We start from the raw sequence: 23,914 nt of genomic DNA, 5'->3' as shown, positions 1-23,914 counted from the left end.
CCTTATCTCATTTAACACCCATCTTGTAGCCTCAGGTGTTGGGTGTATAATAGGCAGCTACTGCAAGTGATCCATCGTTAGCAGGTCATCAGGAATGACACAGAGGGTGGTACAATACAGTTGGCTTACATGCACACAGTGCTAAACTGGCACCCTACTTATGTAACCAGGACACCCAGGTGCAACAGGAGGTAGATGCTTCCAACACAGTGCACCATGCTGAATCCACCCTTGGAAAGCACGCATGTAGCCTCACACACAGTATCTTCTACACTTTTAGCAGCAGCCTACATAGGGGCTTTCTGTACGTTGGCGTACCACTGCCAAAGAGCTAAGACTTTGCTTCCTACAAGACGCGAGAGACTGCTAAGCAGCGCTTCCAGCTTCACGCTTCAAACAAACAGGCAAATCATCATCTATCTCTGAAATGCTGTTATCTGGCTGAAACATTCCACATACTTGCATTTCGGTGAGACACCGTTTGAACTTGCAGAACTACTTCCCCTCAGTAAGACGCGCAAGACGGAGATGATATCCCCATGACAAATCTTTATTGTGCAACTGCTGCTCAAAGCTTTTGTTACCTTCCACAGACGCACGGCAAAAGAAAAATTACACATCAAAAGCCGCTAGATTGATGGGCAACAGACGAAATCCATTCAGCGGCGATTTGTACACGTGCAGCAACTCTTGCGGTGCCAAAATCTTAGCCAGGCGGCCAGCCCAACTGACCGCCACCCAGAACGGGTAGATGCATGCGAGAGACAGACTGCCCACCCTCGGGCCCTTCATCCACAACCATCCGGAATCCATTGGTCAGGCCCAGGTGAGCAACACACATCTCGCCAACAATCACGACATGCCCAAGAAGCTGGAGAAGGAAGTACAAACCCATAAATAAGTAAAATAAAAAGAATAAAGGAACAAGAGGGGAGAGAGCAGGAAGGGAAGGAATGAGAGCAGAGAACCACCCAGAGAAAGCAGCTAGCCAATTCCTAGCAGTTCAACCATTGCATGGCCAAATTAACGGCCGTCCAAACACTGGCAACTAAAGCTTTCCAAGCAAAGCTACAAAGACCAATTATGCACGCTATAGGGGCAAAAGAGAGCTAGGCAATTTTTCTCAAGATAGACACCAAAGGACTACAAAACAGCCACAGAAGCTGACACTGTCTCCGCGTTAAAGCCCCCATTGTGTCTTCAGGCAACATAACCAATCCGGCTGGAAAATAAACTTTTGGCTGCCTTTTGCGTGGGTTTACAGTGTCTTTGAACATGGCTTTCACAGCTTAAAGCAAAACATCCAGCACCTCTCAACCAGCTTTGCCCTTCCTTGCCCCGGACCTGCCAAAAACCCCAAGCCCTCTTCTCCATGTTAGAAGGACTACTACTCTGACTCTAAACCACGACAATAGGCACCAGACTGCACTCCAAAACAACATGGCGCTTTGCACCAGAAGTACACACCCAGGGACCAGCACTGCTTTATCGCACTGCTTTTAGTCAAAAAGCTCAACTCCATTACAAGCCAGAGGCAAGAGATGATAGCGCCAGAAAACCCAAAGTAGCCTACTGTGCCCTATCAAGGGGGAAAGGGGGGATGGGAAAGAGTCTAGTAAATGAGGAACTATCTACAGGTACAGTTTAGCACACAGAAAACTCCCACAGTACTTACAGATTCACCAGAATCTCCTGCTCCAGACAACTCGATAATTGGCTCCTTAGGCATGACTAGGAAAAGTGTCGCGTCTAGGGGCAAAACGATCAAGGAACGAATGGCACTGGAGGAAGAGTAAACACTTAAAACATAACCGGCTTCAGAGAAAGGCAATAGCTTATGCAAACCCATCTGCCCCGCTGAACTCCTACAGAAGCAGATTACCAGATACCCCAAAGACAAGCCAGAACATTGATTTTTCCTGCATGATTATTATGCTTTCTGTACCCAAAATACAGTATATTTACAGAGCCCCCTCTAGAAGTGAGATTCGTCATGCAAGACCATGGGGGAAGGAGACAGGCCACTACTTGCGATTAACAAGCTCCAGTATGTTTTAGTTGGGACCGATCCTTTCCTGAGCAGTTTTTCTACTGGATGTGGTCCACGCAGAGACTGAAGACAAATGGCTTAACTGAATCAGCAAAGAGTTTAGTGAAGTGGAAGAGCAGCGGCCATTCATTTCCCACAGGACAGGGAGCTCAAGCATCGAACACACGCATAATGCCAGGAAGCCTGCAAGTGCATGGGACGAGTCTGTCTTCTATACTGCATGCAAACCCTACCTTCAAAAGCAGAAAGAATCCCTAACTGCTAACTTTCAGCATTTTAGGAACTAAATCACATGGGATATTACCTTAAAGTTAACATCCCATAGGCAACGCCTGCATTGTTTTTCCCCCGGTCTAAGCAGCTCACTCCAGTTTCCAGTACCAACACTCGTGACCCTTGCAAGCATGCTGTTATCACGGTCTTATTTCCCCACAGAAACGAGTTCTGGAAAGCTATTGAAGCCTGCAGGATGACCACCTCGTAATTTTTTTGCTTTTTTTTTTTTTTAATTAGAGAAAGATGTAATTCCTTGCCCTCATAATCCAGTTTGGGGGATGCTGTTAGGAGACACATTGAGACCAAGTTACCGTCGGAGGTCCTTCTCTACGCGCGCACACACGACACGGTGGGGGTGGGATACGAGGCGAGTCCGGACAACACCTGCAACCCAGTACGCCCGCGGCAGCCGGAGGGGTGGGGGTGCGGCACAGAACAAGCTATGGGGACGGTGCAGTAGAGAGCGCCACAACCCAGAGAGGCCCCGTCCGTCCCGCGTCCCTGCACCCACCCACCCGCAGCAGCAGCGCCGCCGCGCGCCCTGCCGCGCGCCCGGGTACCGCGCACCGGGTGTCCTCGGCTCAGATGCCCGCAAGCGCGGGAGGAGGGGGAAGGGAAGAGGAACCGCGCACAGAGAGCAAAGCCGAGGCTACCTCCTAGTCCTCGTCGCTGACGAGACCACAGAAACGCCTTGCCGATAATCTTTCCGAAGACGGTAGTGGCGCCACCAGGGCGAGAGGCCAGCACCCCGATACTCTCGTCAGCCAAGGACAACGCCCGTGTCCGCCCCGACACTTCCTCCACTAAGCCCGGCCCTCCGCGGCGCCCATTGGGCCGACGGATCGTGGCCCGCGTCTCCATTTGCTGTCCCGCCTGTCTCTTTCGCTTTTCCCCGCCCCCTTGGCGAGTCCTCTCTCGTCGACCTGGGGCCCTCGGGGCGCCGAGGGACCTGCCCCGTGTAGTGCTGCGACCCTGAGGGCGGGCTACGAGGTCGCAGAAGAGGCTGTAGTAGCTACAAACACTATTTCTTATTATTTGTTACCGCATCAAGTCCACCCCAAAGGTGCCTGTGCCTTTTTGGTGCTGCTCCCTTCAGTCAAATGACTGCTTTGGCCAGGGCAGGGCAGGCCTGCCCTTAACTTCTCGGGACATTTTGAAAAACCAACAGAAGTTGCTCTACACTGTTTGCTGAAAGCCCCACTTCCATTGCAGACGTTTCTAAGCTGCACGTCTCCTGGAAGCAAATAAAATACAAAGCGTGCGTTCGGCACTGCTGGCTTGAGGGTTCAAGATAGTAGGATTTGCGTTAGGCTGGATAGGAGGCTTTTAGAAAAATAGGCAGCGCCCTCAAATCTGCCCAAGGGTGGTCTGCTGTGCCCTGCAGCTCCGGGCACAGTGAGCACCTTGAATGGCCCACACATCTATCTTGTAACATATATAAACCCTGCTTTCCTCGATATTGGGCTAAGGAGATCCTTGGCCGCCTTTGCGGCAAGGGCACGTCGTCCTATTTTGCAAAGCTGCTTTCCAGCCGATCGACCTCCAGCATGTACTGGTGCATGGCGTTGTGCCTCCCCAGGTGCAGGACTTGTGTATCCACAGGTTCCTCGGGTGGTCTCAAAACAGATTGTTTCCTATGATGGAAGGGACTTTGTTCCCCAAGTCCCTGCCTTGAGGTTCAGGGTCTCAAGAGGTTTGGTAACCGTGCCAGTGAAAACAGAGGAAAACGACTCGCCGAGTATCACAGCCTTCTCCATGTTACTGGCCACTAGACCTCCTGGCTTATTTATCAGCGGGGGCAGGGGGGGAGGGAGGAAGGGAATGTGGGTTGGCGTACGCTTTCTTTAGCCTTATTTTTCTGACCAATGCACCTGTGGAAGCCCATCTTATGATTCTTTACATCCCCTGCCAAATTCAGCTCCAGCTTTGCCTTAGCTTTTCTGATCCCATCCCTACAGACCTGGGCGGCATCTTTAGATTCTTCCCAGAATGCGTGTCCCTGCTTCCAATACCTATGCATGTCCACTTCATGCTTCAGCTCAACCAGAAGAGAAGGCCCTTACTCAGCAACGCTCATGTCCCGCCTAACTTGCCTGATGTCTTACGTCGACCTCATCCTCTTAATCTGGTGGCCTATAGTAGATACCAAACACAAGGTTGGCTTCTTTTGTTGGCTTGTGTGGGATGATGACCATGGAGTCAGGAAAGGGCTAAGGCTTACTATATATGGCCTAAACCGTGTACCCTCCACATTATCTTTCCTGATGGAGATCCACATAGCTGACGTCAAGAAAGGACAATATGGCCGAAGGAGGAGTTCATGGGCAGCTAGGAAAGCCGTTTCTTGGCTCTGATGAACGGCATGAAATGGAAAGAAGTCTTAAGAGCGGAACTCTGAAGGACACCAAGGCCAAAGAAGTAACCTTTGCCCGATTAAGGGTCATTTAAGTATTAAAATGCACACTCATGCATATGCTAATAAGCTTACTGAAGTACATGCTACCACGTATATGATTATATTACTCAGCTCTCCAATTAGATCTTGCTATACGTAAGGAGGAGAAGATTGGGCTGTATATAAGGAGGGTAGAAATTTCAGCTAGGTAGCAGGAATTCCCAAGAGATGTCAGAGACAGTTGCCGGTCTGTTCTCTTCTCCCTCCTCCAAAGCGGGGACGCCCTCTTGGGAAGCTTCTGCATACCATTGCTATTATTAGTATTGCATGGGTTAGCATGATGTTATTAGACTTCTACCACAGCTAGTGCATTTCTCAATGGCAGTTCCAAATCTCTAGTTCTGTAACTTCAGAAAATCACTCTATTCCTGAATCTGCGCTCACAAAGGTTCTTAGAGAACGCAACCAGATTCACAGTGCTGAACTGGTTGTAACCGGAAATTAGGCCTAACCCCACCCGGTCCCTCTGATGTCTGAGGAGCAGCTGGAGTGCAAGGGGCTTTATTTTCTGCCAAGTTTCTTACTCTTAACGCAACAGCTTGGCCTCTAATTTTCACCCATAAGCTCTCAACCTGTTCATCGCTGTCTTTCAAAGACAGCTCTGTACAGAAAATCCCTCTTATTTTGAGTTCACACAGAGGACCACCTCTGCCTCTCCTTCCTTCTGACCACTTTATAGCCATTGACTGGGGAGCTCCAGTCATTGAGTTGTCCCAGCACATTTTTACTCTCGTGATTACATTGTTAGCTTTCCGGCTGCCCAGTGGTTTCCAGCTCCTCTTGCTGGTGCCCACAGAGTCGTTCTATCACTCCCCCTTCTCAGCTTGACACAGAGAGAAAATAAGATGGAAAACAACTCACAGGGTGAGATAGGGCAGTTTACTAAAGGAAAAGAGAAAGTTTTCGCACAAAAAAGGAAACAGGAAAAACAAATATATCCTCTGGTTCCCATCAGCAAGCACTGTCCGACCACTTTCCAAGAAGCAGGGCTTCAGCACAGGTAGGGGTTGCTCCGAAAGGCAAACGCTGTAAATAACTAATGTGCCCCCTTTCCCCCTCCTTAACTTAGCTTTTATTTCTGAGCTGAAGTCATATGGTACAGAATAGCCCTCTGGCCAGTTTGGGTCACCTGGTCTAGTGGTGTCTCCTGCCAGGATCTTGCCCACTCCCAGCCTACTTATTGGGGGCAGAATGTTGGAGAGGCAGCGCTGACGCTGTGCCAACATTGCCCGGCAGTAGCCAAAACACTGATGTGTTATCAACACCTTTCTAGATACAAATGCAAAGCATGGCACTGTTGGACGCTATGGGGAAAGTGAACTCCATCTCAGCCACAGCCAGTACAGTCTCCACCCCTTACTTCGCACCATTTGCATCATACTCAGATCCCACAGAATTTTTTATATATATATCTATATCTGGCTTCTAATTCTTCCATTGTATTTATGTCATGACTGAAATCCCTTCTTACCAACACTTACAACTTAAACTCCATGCTTAAACCATCTTTATGTCCAACACACGTATACATTTTCATTAACTACCGTCCCCCTTCCTTTCAAAGACAGATATTAGTTTCCCATTTGATGGGTTTCTTCCAGCCCTCCAGATGTTTAAAAAACAGGCTGTGACTTGGGCTCCATTCCATCAAGATGGGTGCTCGGGACAGAAGCGACACACTCGACCGTTCGGCACCGACACCGGCCCTGCCTGGGCTATCCTCGCACTCTCCTCGCTCCTCGTAAAATTCACTCATCGTCGGTTCATGTCACTCCTGCTACTTTACTTCCTGCAACATACAGTTTGCACTCATTACTTTTCCCCCAAGGTTAAATCTCCTTGAGGCACACGCCGGGTCTCCCCATCCTTCTGCACTACCCACCAAGTACACCCAGGTCCTTGAGCAAAGACAATCCCATTAATAGGTTTGCCTTTTCCCATGGGAGGAGAATTCCACAGCCACTTCCCTGTGTGTAGTATGGGGACCTTATCTCCTCCCACAGTATGTAGTGGTTTTGTTTGGGCAGGACCAGGGCGGTTAGCAGATCTTCTGGTGTTAACCAGCCAAGTGGCTTCTGCTAAATTTGCATCCCAATGCTTCCATGCCCGATTGCCTAACCCTCTTGACATAGTCATCAGCAGTCCATCATACCTCTCAATCTTTCCAGAGGCTTGTGGGTGATAAGGGATGTGATATATCTACTCAATGCATGTTTCTTTGCCTAAGAGTTTATGAGGTTATTTCATAAATGAGTGTCTTGGGTTCAATGCAAGATGTATTCTATTCCCATCTGTTGAAACTGGTTGGGGAGGTGTTTCTTTCTTTATCTCTTCTATGACCCATTCCTCATGGCTCCGGGGGGAAGGGGGCAGGTGTCTTCTGTTAATGGGCCAGCTGTTAAAACCAGGTGGGGCAGTGTTCCTATCTCTTCCCTGACCCATCCTCCTTCCAGGGGGATATCTGCTGTTAATGAGCCATTAAGGCTCACTGCATGACTGATAAAATGGCATCATCCCATTGTGAGATGCTCCACCCAGTGGGAGGAGCCAAGCTTTCCTACCTGGATAAAACCTGAGATTCAGAACACCAGGACAGCCTGTTTTCCACTGGCTTCCCAGAGGAAGACCAGACTCATCTCGCCACCGCTGGATCCTTCCACGGGATCATCTCTACTCCAACAGAACCACATCTGTCACTCCAGGAGGACTTAATTGGACTGCTACCAACACCCTGACCAACAGGGTGTCAGGTCGTGTTCTGACTCTGCCAGTGTTTTTCTTTTTTGTTCGTTTGCTTTTTTGTACTACTTCGTTTTTAATATTCCTAGTAAAGAACTGTTATTCCTATTCCCATATCTTTGCCTGAAAGCTCCTTAATTTCAAAATTAAAATAATTCAGAGCGAGGGGGTTTACATTCCCCATTCCAAGGGAAGCTCCGGCTTTTCCCTGGCAGACACCTGTCTTTCCAAACTAAGACAAGGAGACTCATTGATTCCATTCTTTCTGGGGTACCATGTCACTACAAAATGTCTCTCTTAAGGCCTAAGACAGCGTTTCGAGCAATAGCATGGTTTACAGGGTATTTTTACAGCCAACCAGTAGTTGCCTCTACCACGATGAGCATGTAAGCTCTTGCCTTGGTGTGTTCATGGCAGTGGTCCAATATAGTCAATTTGCCAGGCCTCAGCAGATTTAAAACTCACTTTGGCCATCTATTCCAAGGACATTTCACTCATGTGGCTCACTTGATTGCAGCACGTTTCACATTCACGGGTGACCTGTGTGATAGCCTCCGTGGTCAGGCCGACCCCTCAATCACAAGCTCGTCTGTAGGTTGCATTTTTTCCTAGATGCCCGCATGGTTCATGGGCCCATGAGGCTGTAAAGAGTTCACACTTCTTCTCCCAGTCTAAGTCTACCTGAGCTATTTCAATTTTGGCAGCCTTAGCTGGCTGTTCATTCTTCTGATGTTCCTCAGTGGCACGACTTTGGGGCATGTAAGCATCTACGGGACGTTCCTTCAGAGCCATCGTTTCTACCCGTGCAGTGATGTCCTGCCACAACACAGCAGCCCACATGGGTTTAGCCCTGCACTGCCAATCGGTCTTCTTCCATTGCTGTAGCCACCTTCATAGGGCATTAGCCACCATCCAGGAGTCAGTACAGAGATACAGCAGAGGCCACTTTTCTTCTCCTTCAGCGGCCTCAACGACTCATTGTGTGGGACTCCACACAGCAGCTTTCCACCTCTGATGGTTTCCTACCACAAGGCAGGATCCGTCAGAAAAGAGAGCATGGCCTCTTTCATCTTCTGATAACTCATTATATGGTGGTGCTTCTTGAGCACGAGTGACCTTTCAAAGAAATTCTCCAAAACCTCTGCCTTTTTTCATGGATTCTCGGGCAATTGGGTTCCCCCAGTCAAGCTCGTTGTGTGATCAGTGCTGCTACCCACCCACTTACTCCACGCAGCACTGTTTGCACGATGTGTCAAAAGGATGCTTCCTTTGAACATCTAGTGTAGCACAGGAAATTGCAGCGCCAAGAGGAGACACGCTTCTTTCCCAACAACAACTGAGGATGCTCAAACCCCCTCATATGCTGCTAATATTTCTTTTTCAGAGGGAGTGTAGTGGGCCTTCTGATCCTCAATGACCCCGGCTCCAAAACCTTAATGGTCCACCTCGGCTTTCTCTTGATGTTCTTTGCCAGAAGCTCCAAGTGAGATCATGCTATCCAGCTGCAGTGTAGAGTATATTTTGCAGGGCTGGTCCAGTCTGAACAGGCCCAAGAGCTACCACAAAAGCTACTTCCCTGTTTGATCTGCTCAAAGGCCTGTTGTTGCTCAAGGCCCCATCCAAAATGGTTCTTCTGGGTCACTCAATAGAGGGGCCTCACAAGCTGACTGTAACGTGGAATATGCATTCTCCAGAACCCCAGGCGGCCTACGAAAGCCTGTGTTTCCATCATCTTAGCTGGTGAAGACATAGTTGCTATCTTGTTAACCACATCCATAGGCACACGACGACGGCCACCCCACCATTTGTGCGCCCAAAAACTGGATGTCCCGTGCAGGTCCCTTGACCTTGCTTTTCTTTATGGCAAACCCAGCTATCAGAACATTCTGAACTATTCTTTTTCCCTTCTCAAACACTTCTTCTGCCTCACTGCCCCACACAATGATGTCATGAACGTATTGTAGATGTTGCGGGGCATCATCCATTTCCAGTACACTTTGGATCAGTCCATGAGAGATGGTAGGGCTGTGTTTCCACCCCCGGGGCAGTCGATTCCAGGTGTATTGGACACCCCGCCACATGAAAGCAAACTGTGGTCCGCACTCTGCTGTCAAAGGAATTGAGAAAAATGCATCGGCAATGCCAAGTGCAGCATACCACCTGGCTGCCTTTGACTCCAGTTCATATTAGAGCTCTAACATGTCCAGTACAGCAGCACTCAGTGGGGGCGTTACTTCATTCAGGCCACAATGGTCTACTGTTAACCTCCACCCTCCATCAGACTTTGGCACTGGCCACATGGCACTACTAAAAGGTGAGTGAGTCTTGCTGATCGCTCCTTGGCTCTCCTCACCCACCTTTTCTTTCTCACTTCTGGGGGCCATTACTGTAGTTATTGTTTGGGTCCCTATCTCAGCCATAGTGTCCTCAAATGCAGTTTGGGTCCCTGCCTCAGCCACACTCTTCTGACAGTACTGAACTGTGGCTCAATAGGCATAGGCCAGGCCCTCGTACAGGGCAAGAAGCTGCTGGGTTTCATCAGGGTAGGTAAGGCACCCTTCTATCAGGTGACGCGTCAGTTTGCCAGGCTTCTTTACCTATTTAGGTGTAGAGTCCCAGGCAAGGGGAGGTCATAACCACTCTAGGAACCTGCTCAAATCCTTGCACACGCACTGCCATCCAGCGAGCTGCCGCTTCAGGGCACATTTCAGTACCTCCTCACCTACAGTTTGTTTTGTCTCACAGCAGGATGACACCAGATTCCACAAACCCCATAGGGTGCCAACAGTATTAGTTAATAGTAAAAATAGTATTCAACAGCTTACATAAGGATGAACAAGGAATGCGGCAGCCTGCATTCTAAAACAATCTACATCAGTCCCAGATAGGGAGAGTGAGTCCCTCATTGTCCCCAGAAAGTAGCTCCCCTAGCACAACAAAGCCATCAATGTCACAGCAAAGCACAGAGCCACTGTTTGTAGTAACATGTTCCCAAACTCAACAAAACAAAGAGATAAGCAGCGTACCTGACAAACTCCATGTCCCGCACAGGAGCTTGCTACTCAATAACTACTATTACTATACCATGCAAGATATATAAGGGCCAGTGTCTCAGCCCACGTTAGGAACCAAAAAGGACTGGTGTGGGTTTATCTTGGCTGGATGCCAGGTGTTCACCAAACAACTCTATCACTCCTCCTTCCCAGCTGGACAGGAGAGATGAAAAACAACTTGCAGACTGAGATAAGGTTGTTTACTAAAGCAAAAGTGAATGTTTGTGCGTGAACAAGGAGAGGGAAAAAAACCAAATTGATTGTCTAGTTTCGATCAGCAAGTACTGTCTAGACACTTCCTGGGAAGCAGGGCTTCCGCACATGTACCAGTTTCTCTGGAAGGCAAACACTGTAAATAAGAAATGCTCCCCTTTCCCCCTCCTTTACTTCGCTTTTATTTCTGAGCTGACATCATATGGTATGGAATATCCCTCTGACCAGTTTGGGTCAGCTGTCCTGGTTGTAACTCCTCCTAGGATCTTGCCCACCCCCAGCCAGCTGATGCTGGGGCAGAATGTTGGAGAGACAGCACTGATGCTGTGCCAACACTGCTCAGCAGTAGCCAAAACACTGGTGTGTTATCAACACCTTTCTAGCTACCAATGCAAAGCACGGTGTGGGAAAATGACTGGGGACCCTGTGGACCCGTAACTGGGGATTCAATTAGAGGAAACTTAGGAGTTATATTAACATCCTTACAGGCGTTATAACAGTACGGGAATTATAGGGTAAATCACAGTTGCTGCTCCCTGGATGGAATGCAGTTGGCATGACTTGAAACCTATTCCGTGATGATTCCCCATACACACGCACCTGCTAATGGGGATGGAATGGAGGGTGGAGCGGAGCAAAGGCCAGGCTCTGCAGAAATCCTTGCGGGGAAGGGAACTCGATGGTACTTTGCAGCTGATAATCCGCATACCACCTGTCAGCCACGGGAGATAGGGGAAGATGTCTTACTGCTGAGCCAGCAACTGTGGTGAAATCTCTCTCCTTCGATGAACTTGCTTCGTTAAAGACCAATAATAATATTAACGCACACCTCCATCCCAAAGTTACCCACCTCCAAAGTGCGACCACCCCTCACTGGGCATGCGCTCTATATTCTTTCTGACTGTACCTTTAAAAGCAAAGCAAGAGAATTTTACACCAATCAGTAACAAAGGTATGCATGAATAGAGTCACTCAAGCTCCACCTAAACACACAGAAATACTATAAAAATAAGTCGAGAATGGGGAAAAGTTAGGGAAGACTCCATCGACTCCATCGTAGCTGCTGGGATCAGTTGATGGGCTGAACCTGTCTTCTCCCTCATAGAGATGCCTATTGGATAAGAATCATACTCTATGCATGCGGAACATTTTATTGGGGATTAGAGCTTCTCTGCATATTCCTTCAAATATATTTTTGCAGACAGACACTATCACTGACAATCTTTGAACCTTAACCTGTCACAACTTATATTAACAAAGAGTGTTCTTCCATAAACTGCTAGCGTGAATCCTTGGCGGACGCTACCAGTCGTCAGCGGCAGGTAACACAATAGGTAAAGGGGAAGACCTGCTGAGGGGCCTCCCTTACACTGTTGGTGTGTTTCCCTAAGTCAGTCGAACCACCCTCTGATCCAGTACGACTGCTCAGCGAAGGATCCCCCCAACGGGACGCTGACAGACTGGTCGGGCACAACGGCCGCGGCTTTCCCGAAACACAGACAAATTAAACACTAAAGACTGAGTAAATCTCCCCACACTAAGGGTCGAGGAAGCCTCCCTTTTTCACGTGACCCACGGCACTGTGAGAGCTGCTATGGGGAAATGAACTCCATCTTGGCAACACCCAGACCAGCATCATTGGGGCCTGATTCTCAGCTGTCCTCTGCTGCTGAAATTGCAGTTATAGAAGACGGATTGGTACCTGCCCTTCACTCAAATCAACATTCAGCCCCTAATTCATCTTCCTGTTCCTAAAATCTCTAAACCACCAACCCCCTTCTACATGGAAGAATATGCCTTTTAGGCTTTATGATGTCAGACCTTGGCTGGCCGCCAGGGGCCCAACCAGCTGTTCTCTCACCACCCCTCCTCAATAGGACAGGAGGAGAAAATAAGATGAAAAAGTTCCTTCGGGACATAGCCACCTGCCAGATCTAAGGGCAGCAGGGAAATACCTGCCCCAGACAGCGCTTTACCCTTTCTTAAATATGCTTACACAGGGGTGCCACCAGCTCTGCTGAGTTGCTCAGCTTTGGCTCTCAGGGAGTCTGGTGCCTAGTTGGTGAAAACTAGCTGTGTCTCACACAGAGCAGACCCTGGCCTCTTCTCACAGAGGCCATGCCTGCAGGCCAAGCTCTGTGTCCAGTTCTGGTCCCCAGACTTCAATAAAAAGAGGCGGACAGACTGGAGAGGGTCCCAAGGAGGGCCACAAAGATGCTCAAAGGGCTGGAGAACCTGCTTTTGCTGATACCTTTCCCGGCGATTCTTTAAGCGACCTAAAACACCCACTTGCACCAATTGGCATAGTCGGAGGGACGGCAAGAGATATCACTGAATACTTACAGAAGCAAGGAATAAGCCTAAGTCCTAAATACGCGGACAAATGGGCTCAGCATGATCCAAAAGCTGTGGAGGAACATCTGAAAGCAGACAGGGGCTGCATGAAGGCTAGCAATGACAAAGGAATTAGATGCAAAATGTTACGCACCTGCCTAGGCTCAAGGAGAACCTCCTCACAGTATTCTAGTACTTCAGGGGAGCCACATGGAGAAGACAAGGGACAATGGGCACAAGTTGCACCAGTCCCCGTTGCTGGAGGTTTTCAAGATGCGATTGGACGGGGTGCTAAATAATCTCATCTAGGCTCCCTTTCCCGCAAAAGGCTGCACCAGATGATCTTGCGAGGTCCCTTCACACCTGGGCTGGTCTAGGAACCTACAACTCTCCAGCGGATCTGGGTTTCATAACCCTTGGCTCTCTTCGGCTTGGAGCTAAGCATCCAAAACCTTGCCTGCGAGGCGAGACATAAAATTCCACCAGGTGCCAGAGACTTCTAAAACCTATGGCAATCACCCAGCATGCTGGTTCAAATGTAAACCGTATGGAGAAATCAACCCCACACATCTGCCTCAAGAGAGATTACAGGTCGGAGTTACAATTTACTAAACAGGTTACAATAAATACAACGATACAGAGAGAACTGGTTTTAACCCACAGAGTATAAACTGGCACCCTGCTGGTCAGAGTGATGGTCACAGTCCTGTTGAAGTAGTGGTCGCAGTCCTGTTGAAGTAGTGGTCCTCCTTCGGATCTGTCGAGTGGTGGTGCCCAAAGTCCCCAAACCCAAAGATATCTATATCTATATATCTATATAGATATAGATATATAGATATAGATATATAAGCACAGGTTCAAGTGGGAATGCTCAGTACCTCCCCCAGGACAGGGAGTTTCACAGTGGAGGAATGTAATACTGTGAGTCATGGGATATTTTGGGAGTCTTTGATGGTCTAAGTCACTGCAGCTGCCTATGATCCTAGTGCCATTGAGTCCATTATGGCCCATTAGCAGAGATGACCCCTCAGGCTGGGTGGGAATGTGCTGGTGCTTCCCCAGAGGAAGCACTTATCATGGCTAAGTCGTTTGTGTGAAGAAAAACACTACCCTGCCTGGGAAGGGTTGCCTCTTCCCCCTTATCTCATTTAACACCCATCTTGTAGCCTCAGGTGTTGGGTGTATAATAGGCAGCTACTGCAAGTGATCCATCGTTAGCAGGTCATCAGGAATGACACAGAGGGTGGTACAATACAGTTGGCTTACATGCACACAGTGCTAAACTGGCACCCTACTTATGTAACCAGGACACCCAGGTGCAACAGGAGGTAGATGCTTCCAACACAGTGCACCATGCTGAATCCACCCTTGGAAAGCACGCATGTAGCCTCACACACAGTATCTTCTACACTTTTAGCAGCAGCCTACATAGGGGCTTTCTGTACGTTGGCGTACCACTGCCAAAGAGCTAAGACTTTGCTTCCTACAAGACGCGAGAGACTGCTAAGCAGCGCTTCCAGCTTCACGCTTCAAACAAACAGGCAAATCATCATCTATCTCTGAAATGCTGTTATCTGGCTGAAACATTCCACATACTTGCATTTCGGTGAGACACCGTTTGAACTTGCAGAACTACTTCCCCTCAGTAAGACGCGCAAGACGGAGATGATATCCCCATGACAAATCTTTATTGTGCAACTGCTGCTCAAAGCTTTTGTTACCTTCCACAGACGCACGGCAAAAGAAAAATTACACATCAAAAGCCGCTAGATTGATGGGCAACAGACGAAATCCATTCAGCGGCGATTTGTACACGTGCAGCAACTCTTGCGGTGCCAAAATCTTAGCCAGGCGGCCAGCCCAACTGACCGCCACCCAGAACGGGTAGATGCATGCGAGAGACAGACTGCCCACCCTCGGGCCCTTCATCCACAACCATCCGGAATCCATTGGTCAGGCCCAGGTGAGCAACACACATCTCGCCAACAATCACGACATGCCCAAGAAGCTGGAGAAGGAAGTACAAACCCATAAATAAGTAAAATAAAAAGAATAAAGGAACAAGAGGGGAGAGAGCAGGAAGGGAAGGAATGAGAGCAGAGAACCACCCAGAGAAAGCAGCTAGCCAATTCCTAGCAGTTCAACCATTGCATGGCCAAATTAACGGCCGTCCAAACACTGGCAACTAAAGCTTTCCAAGCAAAGCTACAAAGACCAATTATGCACGCTATAGGGGCAAAAGAGAGCTAGGCAATTTTTCTCAAGATAGACACCAAAGGACTACAAAACAGCCACAGAAGCTGACACTGTCTCCGCGTTAAAGCCCCCATTGTGTCTTCAGGCAACATAACCAATCCGGCTGGAAAATAAACTTTTGGCTGCCTTTTGCGTGGGTTTACAGTGTCTTTGAACATGGCTTTCACAGCTTAAAGCAAAACATCCAGCACCTCTCAACCAGCTTTGCCCTTCCTTGCCCCGGACCTGCCAAAAACCCCAAGCCCTCTTCTCCATGTTAGAAGGACTACTACTCTGACTCTAAACCACGACAATAGGCACCAGACTGCACTCCAAAACAACATGGCGCTTTGCACCAGAAGTACACACCCAGGGACCAGCACTGCTTTATCGCACTGCTTTTAGTCAAAAAGCTCAACTCCATTACAAGCCAGAGGCAAGAGATGATAGCGCCAGAAAACCCAAAGTAGCCTACTGTGCCCTATCAAGGGGGAAAGGGGGGATGGGAAAGAGTCTAGTAAATGAGGAACTATCTACAGGTACAGTTTAGCACACAGAAAACTCCCACAGTACTTACAGATTCACCAGAATCTCCTGCTCCAGACAACTCGATAATTGGCTCCTTAGGCATGACTAGGAAAAGTGTCGCGTCTAGGGGCAAAACGATCAAGGAACGAATGGCACTGGAGGAAGAGTAAACACTTAAAACATAACCGGCTTCAGAGAAAGGCAATAGCTTATGCAAACCCATCTGCCCCGCTGAACTCCTACAGAAGCAGATTACCAGATACCCCAAAGACAAGCCAGAACATTGATTTTTCCTGCATGATTATTATGCTTTCTGTACCCAAAATACAGTATATTTACAGAGCCCCCTCTAGAAGTGAGATTCGTCATGCAAGACCATGGGGGAAGGAGACAGGCCACTACTTGCGATTAACAAGCTCCAGTATGTTTTAGTTGGGACCGATCCTTTCCTGAGCAGTTTTTCTACTGGATGTGGTCCACGCAGAGACTGAAGACAAATGGCTTAACTGAATCAGCAAAGAGTTTAGTGAAGTGGAAGAGCAGCGGCCATTCATTTCCCACAGGACAGGGAGCTCAAGCATCGAACACACGCATAATGCCAGGAAGCCTGCAAGTGCATGGGACGAGTCTGTCTTCTATACTGCATGCAAACCCTACCTTCAAAAGCAGAAAGAATCCCTAACTGCTAACTTTCAGCATTTTAGGAACTAAATCACATGGGATATTACCTTAAAGTTAACATCCCATAGGCAACGCCTGCATTGTTTTTCCCCCGGTCTAAGCAGCTCACTCCAGTTTCCAGTACCAACACTCGTGACCCTTGCAAGCATGCTGTTATCACGGTCTTATTTCCCCACAGAAACGAGTTCTGGAAAGCTATTGAAGCCTGCAGGATGACCACCTCGTAATTTTTTTGCTTTTTTTTTTTTTTAATTAGAGAAAGATGTAATTCCTTGCCCTCATAATCCAGTTTGGGGGATGCTGTTAGGAGACACATTGAGACCAAGTTACCGTCGGAGGTCCTTCTCTACGCGCGCACACACGACACGGTGGGGGTGGGATACGAGGCGAGTCCGGACAACACCTGCAACCCAGTACGCCCGCGGCAGCCGGAGGGGTGGGGGTGCGGCACAGAACAAGCTATGGGGACGGTGCAGTAGAGAGCGCCACAACCCAGAGAGGCCCCGTCCGTCCCGCGTCCCTGCACCCACCCACCCGCAGCAGCAGCGCCGCCGCGCGCCCTGCCGCGCGCCCGGGTACCGCGCACCGGGTGTCCTCGGCTCAGATGCCCGCAAGCGCGGGAGGAGGGGGAAGGGAAGAGGAACCGCGCACAGAGAGCAAAGCCGAGGCTACCTCCTAGTCCTCGTCGCTGACGAGACCACAGAAACGCCTTGCCGATAATCTTTCCGAAGACGGTAGTGGCGCCACCAGGGCGAGAGGCCAGCACCCCGATACTCTCGTCAGCCAAGGACAACGCCCGTGTCCGCCCCGACACTTCCTCCACTAAGCCCGGCCCTCCGCGGCGCCCATTGGGCCGACGGATCGTGGCCCGCGTCTCCATTTGCTGTCCCGCCTGTCTCTTTCGCTTTTCCCCGCCCCCTTGGCGAGTCCTCTCTCGTCGACCTGGGGCCCTCGGGGCGCCGAGGGACCTGCCCCGTGTAGTGCTGCGACCCTGAGGGCGGGCTACGAGGTCGCAGAAGAGGCTGTAGTAGCTACAAACACTATTTCTTATTATTTGTTACCGCATCAAGTCCACCCCAAAGGTGCCTGTGCCTTTTTGGTGCTGCTCCCTTCAGTCAAATGACTGCTTTGGCCAGGGCAGGGCAGGCCTGCCCTTAACTTCTCGGGACATTTTGAAAAACCAACAGAAGTTGCTCTACACTGTTTGCTGAAAGCCCCACTTCCATTGCAGACGTTTCTAAGCTGCACGTCTCCTGGAAGCAAATAAAATACAAAGCGTGCGTTCGGCACTGCTGGCTTGAGGGTTCAAGATAGTAGGATTTGCGTTAGGCTGGATAGGAGGCTTTTAGAAAAATAGGCAGCGCCCTCAAATCTGCCCAAGGGTGGTCTGCTGTGCCCTGCAGCTCCGGGCACAGTGAGCACCTTGAATGGCCCACACATCTATCTTGTAACATATATAAACCCTGCTTTCCTCGATATTGGGCTAAGGAGATCCTTGGCCGCCTTTGCGGCAAGGGCACGTCGTCCTATTTTGCAAAGCTGCTTTCCAGCCGATCGACCTCCAGCATGTACTGGTGCATGGCGTTGTGCCTCCCCAGGTGCAGGACTTGTGTATCCACAGGTTCCTCGGGTGGTCTCAAAACAGATTGTTTCCTATGATGGAAGGGACTTTGTTCCCCAAGTCCCTGCCTTGAGGTTCAGGGTCTCAAGAGGTTTGGTAACCGTGCCAGTGAAAACAGAGGAAAACGACTCGCCGAGTATCACAGCCTTCTCCATGTTACTGGCCACTAGACCTCCTGGCTTATTTATCAGCGGGGGCAGGGGGGGAGGGAGGAAGGGAATGTGGGTTGGCGTACGCTTTCTTTAGCCTTATTTTTCTGACCAATGCACCTGTGGAAGCCCATCTTATGATTCTTTACATCCCCTGCCAAATTCAGCTCCAGCTTTGCCTTAGCTTTTCTGATCCCATCCCTACAGACCTGGGCGGCATCTTTAGATTCTTCCCAGAATGCGTGTCCCTGCTTCCAATACCTATGCATGTCCACTTCATGCTTCAGCTCAACCAGAAGAGAAGGCCCTTACTCAGCAACGCTCATGTCCCGCCTAACTTGCCTGATGTCTTACGTCGACCTCATCCTCTTAATCTGGTGGCCTATAGTAGATACCAAACACAAGGTTGGCTTCTTTTGTTGGCTTGTGTGGGATGATGACCATGGAGTCAGGAAAGGGCTAAGGCTTACTATATATGGCCTAAACCGTGTACCCTCCACATTATCTTTCCTGATGGAGATCCACATAGCTGACGTCAAGAAAGGACAATATGGCCGAAGGAGGAGTTCATGGGCAGCTAGGAAAGCCGTTTCTTGGCTCTGATGAACGGCATGAAATGGAAAGAAGTCTTAAGAGCGGAACTCTGAAGGACACCAAGGCCAAAGAAGTAACCTTTGCCCGATTAAGGGTCATTTAAGTATTAAAATGCACACTCATGCATATGCTAATAAGCTTACTGAAGTACATGCTACCACGTATATGATTATATTACTCAGCTCTCCAATTAGATCTTGCTATACGTAAGGAGGAGAAGATTGGGCTGTATATAAGGAGGGTAGAAATTTCAGCTAGGTAGCAGGAATTCCCAAGAGATGTCAGAGACAGTTGCCGGTCTGTTCTCTTCTCCCTCCTCCAAAGCGGGGACGCCCTCTTGGGAAGCTTCTGCATACCATTGCTATTATTAGTATTGCATGGGTTAGCATGATGTTATTAGACTTCTACCACAGCTAGTGCATTTCTCAATGGCAGTTCCAAATCTCTAGTTCTGTAACTTCAGAAAATCACTCTATTCCTGAATCTGCGCTCACAAAGGTTCTTAGAGAACGCAACCAGATTCACAGTGCTGAACTGGTTGTAACCGGAAATTAGGCCTAACCCCACCCGGTCCCTCTGATGTCTGAGGAGCAGCTGGAGTGCAAGGGGCTTTATTTTCTGCCAAGTTTCTTACTCTTAACGCAACAGCTTGGCCTCTAATTTTCACCCATAAGCTCTCAACCTGTTCATCGCTGTCTTTCAAAGACAGCTCTGTACAGAAAATCCCTCTTATTTTGAGTTCACACAGAGGACCACCTCTGCCTCTCCTTCCTTCTGACCACTTTATAGCCATTGACTGGGGAGCTCCAGTCATTGAGTTGTCCCAGCACATTTTTACTCTCGTGATTACATTGTTAGCTTTCCGGCTGCCCAGTGGTTTCCAGCTCCTCTTGCTGGTGCCCACAGAGTCGTTCTATCACTCCCCCTTCTCAGCTTGACACAGAGAGAAAATAAGATGGAAAACAACTCACAGGGTGAGATAGGGCAGTTTACTAAAGGAAAAGAGAAAGTTTTCGCACAAAAAAGGAAACAGGAAAAACAAATATATCCTCTGGTTCCCATCAGCAAGCACTGTCCGACCACTTTCCAAGAAGCAGGGCTTCAGCACAGGTAGGGGTTGCTCCGAAAGGCAAACGCTGTAAATAACTAATGTGCCCCCTTTCCCCCTCCTTAACTTAGCTTTTATTTCTGAGCTGAAGTCATATGGTACAGAATAGCCCTCTGGCCAGTTTGGGTCACCTGGTCTAGTGGTGTCTCCTGCCAGGATCTTGCCCACTCCCAGCCTACTTATTGGGGGCAGAATGTTGGAGAGGCAGCGCTGACGCTGTGCCAACATTGCCCGGCAGTAGCCAAAACACTGATGTGTTATCAACACCTTTCTAGATACAAATGCAAAGCATGGCACTGTTGGACGCTATGGGGAAAGTGAACTCCATCTCAGCCACAGCCAGTACAGTCTCCACCCCTTACTTCGCACCATTTGCATCATACTCAGATCCCACAGAATTTTTTATATATATATCTATATCTGGCTTCTAATTCTTCCATTGTATTTATGTCATGACTGAAATCCCTTCTTACCAACACTTACAACTTAAACTCCATGCTTAAACCATCTTTATGTCCAACACACGTATACATTTTCATTAACTACCGTCCCCCTTCCTTTCAAAGACAGATATTAGTTTCCCATTTGATGGGTTTCTTCCAGCCCTCCAGATGTTTAAAAAACAGGCTGTGACTTGGGCTCCATTCCATCAAGATGGGTGCTCGGGACAGAAGCGACACACTCGACCGTTCGGCACCGACACCGGCCCTGCCTGGGCTATCCTCGCACTCTCCTCGCTCCTCGTAAAATTCACTCATCGTCGGTTCATGTCACTCCTGCTACTTTACTTCCTGCAACATACAGTTTGCACTCATTACTTTTCCCCCAAGGTTAAATCTCCTTGAGGCACACGCCGGGTCTCCCCATCCTTCTGCACTACCCACCAAGTACACCCAGGTCCTTGAGCAAAGACAATCCCATTAATAGGTTTGCCTTTTCCCATGGGAGGAGAATTCCACAGCCACTTCCCTGTGTGTAGTATGGGGACCTTATCTCCTCCCACAGTATGTAGTGGTTTTGTTTGGGCAGGACCAGGGCGGTTAGCAGATCTTCTGGTGTTAACCAGCCAAGTGGCTTCTGCTAAATTTGCATCCCAATGCTTCCATGCCCGATTGCCTAACCCTCTTGACATAGTCATCAGCAGTCCATCATACCTCTCAATCTTTCCAGAGGCTTGTGGGTGATAAGGGATGTGATATATCTACTCAATGCATGTTTCTTTGCCTAAGAGTTTATGAGGTTATTTCATAAATGAGTGTCTTGGGTTCAATGCAAGATGTATTCTATTCCCATCTGTTGAAACTGGTTGGGGAGGTGTTTCTTTCTTTATCTCTTCTATGACCCATTCCTCATGGCTCCGGGGGGAAGGGGGCAGGTGTCTTCTGTTAATGGGCCAGCTGTTAAAACCAGGTGGGGCAGTGTTCCTATCTCTTCCCTGACCCATCCTCCTTCCAGGGGGATATCTGCTGTTAATGAGCCATTAAGGCTCACTGCATGACTGATAAAATGGCATCATCCCATTGTGAGATGCTCCACCCAGTGGGAGGAGCCAAGCTTTCCTACCTGGATAAAACCTGAGATTCAGAACACCAGGACAGCCTGTTTTCCACTGGCTTCCCAGAGGAAGACCAGACTCATCTCGCCACCGCTGGATCCTTCCACGGGATCATCTCTACTCCAACAGAACCACATCTGTCACTCCAGGAGGACTTAATTGGACTGCTACCAACACCCTGACCAACAGGGTGTCAGGTCGTGTTCTGACTCTGCCAGTGTTTTTCTTTTTTGTTCGTTTGCTTTTTTGTACTACTTCGTTTTTAATATTCCTAGTAAAGAACTGTTATTCCTATTCCCATATCTTTGCCTGAAAGCTCCTTAATTTCAAAATTAAAATAATTCAGAGCGAGGGGGTTTACATTCCCCATTCCAAGGGAAGCTCCGGCTTTTCCCTGGCAGACACCTGTCTTTCCAAACTAAGACAAGGAGACTCATTGATTCCATTCTTTCTGGGGTACCATGTCACTACAAAATGTCTCTCTTAAGGCCTAAGACAGCGTTTCGAGCAATAGCATGGTTTACAGGGTATTTTTACAGCCAACCAGTAGTTGCCTCTACCACGATGAGCATGTAAGCTCTTGCCTTGGTGTGTTCATGGCAGTGGTCCAATATAGTCAATTTGCCAGGCCTCAGCAGATTTAAAACTCACTTTGGCCATCTATTCCAAGGACATTTCACTCATGTGGCTCACTTGATTGCAGCACGTTTCACATTCACGGGTGACCTGTGTGATAGCCTCCGTGGTCAGGCCGACCCCTCAATCACAAGCTCGTCTGTAGGTTGCATTTTTTCCTAGATGCCCGCATGGTTCATGGGCCCATGAGGCTGTAAAGAGTTCACACTTCTTCTCCCAGTCTAAGTCTACCTGAGCTATTTCAATTTTGGCAGCCTTAGCTGGCTGTTCATTCTTCTGATGTTCCTCAGTGGCACGACTTTGGGGCATGTAAGCATCTACGGGACGTTCCTTCAGAGCCATCGTTTCTACCCGTGCAGTGATGTCCTGCCACAACACAGCAGCCCACATGGGTTTAGCCCTGCACTGCCAATCGGTCTTCTTCCATTGCTGTAGCCACCTTCATAGGGCATTAGCCACCATCCAGGAGTCAGTACAGAGATACAGCAGAGGCCACTTTTCTTCTCCTTCAGCGGCCTCAACGACTCATTGTGTGGGACTCCACACAGCAGCTTTCCACCTCTGATGGTTTCCTACCACAAGGCAGGATCCGTCAGAAAAGAGAGCATGGCCTCTTTCATCTTCTGATAACTCATTATATGGTGGTGCTTCTTGAGCACGAGTGACCTTTCAAAGAAATTCTCCAAAACCTCTGCCTTTTTTCATGGATTCTCGGGCAATTGGGTTCCCCCAGTCAAGCTCGTTGTGTGATCAGTGCTGCTACCCACCCACTTACTCCACGCAGCACTGTTTGCACGATGTGTCAAAAGGATGCTTCCTTTGAACATCTAGTGTAGCACAGGAAATTGCAGCGCCAAGAGGAGACACGCTTCTTTCCCAACAACAACTGAGGATGCTCAAACCCCCTCATATGCTGCTAATATTTCTTTTTCAGAGGGAGTGTAGTGGGCCTTCTGATCCTCAATGACCCCGGCTCCAAAACCTTAATGGTCCACCTCGGCTTTCTCTTGATGTTCTTTGCCAGAAGCTCCAAGTGAGATCATGCTATCCAGCTGCAGTGTAGAGTATATTTTGCAGGGCTGGTCCAGTCTGAACAGGCCCAAGAGCTACCACAAAAGCTACTTCCCTGTTTGATCTGCTCAAAGGCCTGTTGTTGCTCAAGGCCCCATCCAAAATGGTTCTTCTGGGTCACTCAATAGAGGGGCCTCACAAGCTGACTGTAACGTGGAATATGCATTCTCCAGAACCCCAGGCGGCCTACGAAAGCCTGTGTTTCCATCATCTTAGCTGGTGAAGACATAGTTGCTATCTTGTTAACCACATCCATAGGCACACGACGACGGCCACCCCACCATTTGTGCGCCCAAAAACTGGATGTCCCGTGCAGGTCCCTTGACCTTGCTTTTCTTTATGGCAAACCCAGCTATCAGAACATTCTGAACTATTCTTTTTCCCTTCTCAAACACTTCTTCTGCCTCACTGCCCCACACAATGATGTCATGAACGTATTGTAGATGTTGCGGGGCATCATCCATTTCCAGTACACTTTGGATCAGTCCATGAGAGATGGTAGGGCTGTGTTTCCACCCCCGGGGCAGTCGATTCCAGGTGTATTGGACACCCCGCCACATGAAAGCAAACTGTGGTCCGCACTCTGCTGTCAAAGGAATTGAGAAAAATGCATCGG

At 48.9% G+C, this 23,914-nt stretch overlaps 2 protein-coding genes across 2 annotated transcripts; both read right to left on the bottom strand.

Annotated features, from left to right (window-relative positions):
• Positions 1–529: 529 nt before the first annotated feature.
• LOC134565021 (uncharacterized) lies at positions 530–7,738 on the bottom strand. The gene is made up of 4 exons (XM_063424382.1): positions 2,980–7,738; positions 2,355–2,607; positions 1,676–1,781; positions 530–871 (listed from the first exon to the last, which is right to left on the bottom strand). The coding sequence occupies exons 1-4, from the start codon at positions 3,185–3,187 to the stop codon at positions 707–709; spliced, it is 732 nt and encodes a 243-aa protein (XP_063280452.1). The 5' UTR covers positions 3,188–7,738; the 3' UTR covers positions 530–706.
• Positions 7,739–14,786: 7,048 nt separating this feature from the next.
• Positions 14,787–21,995, bottom strand: LOC134565026 (uncharacterized). The gene is made up of 4 exons (XM_063424387.1): positions 17,237–21,995; positions 16,612–16,864; positions 15,933–16,038; positions 14,787–15,128 (listed from the first exon to the last, which is right to left on the bottom strand). Exons 1-4 carry the CDS (start codon positions 17,442–17,444, stop codon positions 14,964–14,966), a joined length of 732 nt encoding a protein of 243 aa, XP_063280457.1. The 5' UTR covers positions 17,445–21,995; the 3' UTR covers positions 14,787–14,963.
• Positions 21,996–23,914: the final 1,919 nt, after the last annotated feature.

The sequence above is a fragment of the Prinia subflava genome (genome assembly GCF_021018805.1).
Source record: "Prinia subflava isolate CZ2003 ecotype Zambia chromosome W unlocalized genomic scaffold, Cam_Psub_1.2 scaffold_31_NEW, whole genome shotgun sequence".
NCBI classification, from domain to species: domain Eukaryota; kingdom Metazoa; phylum Chordata; class Aves; order Passeriformes; family Cisticolidae; genus Prinia; species Prinia subflava.
Note: the sequence above shows the minus strand (reverse complement) of the source record. Positions and strands in the feature narration are given on the sequence as shown.

What these genes read in the sequence shown, in the direction of transcription:
- LOC134565021 (XM_063424382.1), bottom strand. Translation starts at nt 3,187, where the DNA reads ATGGAGACGCGGGCCACGATCCGTCGGCCCAATGGGCGCCGCGGAGGG. An exon ending in TATGGGATGTTAACTTTAAG is followed by an intron (nt 1,782 to 2,354) that starts GTAATATCCCAT and finishes CTCTTCCTCCAG; the next exon opens with TGCCATTCGTTCCTTGATCG. An exon ending in CAGGAGATTCTGGTGAATCT is followed by an intron (nt 872 to 1,675) that starts GTAAGTACTGTG and finishes TTCCTTCTCCAG; the next exon opens with CTTCTTGGGCATGTCGTGAT.
- LOC134565026 (XM_063424387.1), bottom strand. Translation starts at nt 17,444, where the DNA reads ATGGAGACGCGGGCCACGATCCGTCGGCCCAATGGGCGCCGCGGAGGG. An exon ending in TATGGGATGTTAACTTTAAG is followed by an intron (nt 16,039 to 16,611) that starts GTAATATCCCAT and finishes CTCTTCCTCCAG; the next exon opens with TGCCATTCGTTCCTTGATCG. An exon ending in CAGGAGATTCTGGTGAATCT is followed by an intron (nt 15,129 to 15,932) that starts GTAAGTACTGTG and finishes TTCCTTCTCCAG; the next exon opens with CTTCTTGGGCATGTCGTGAT.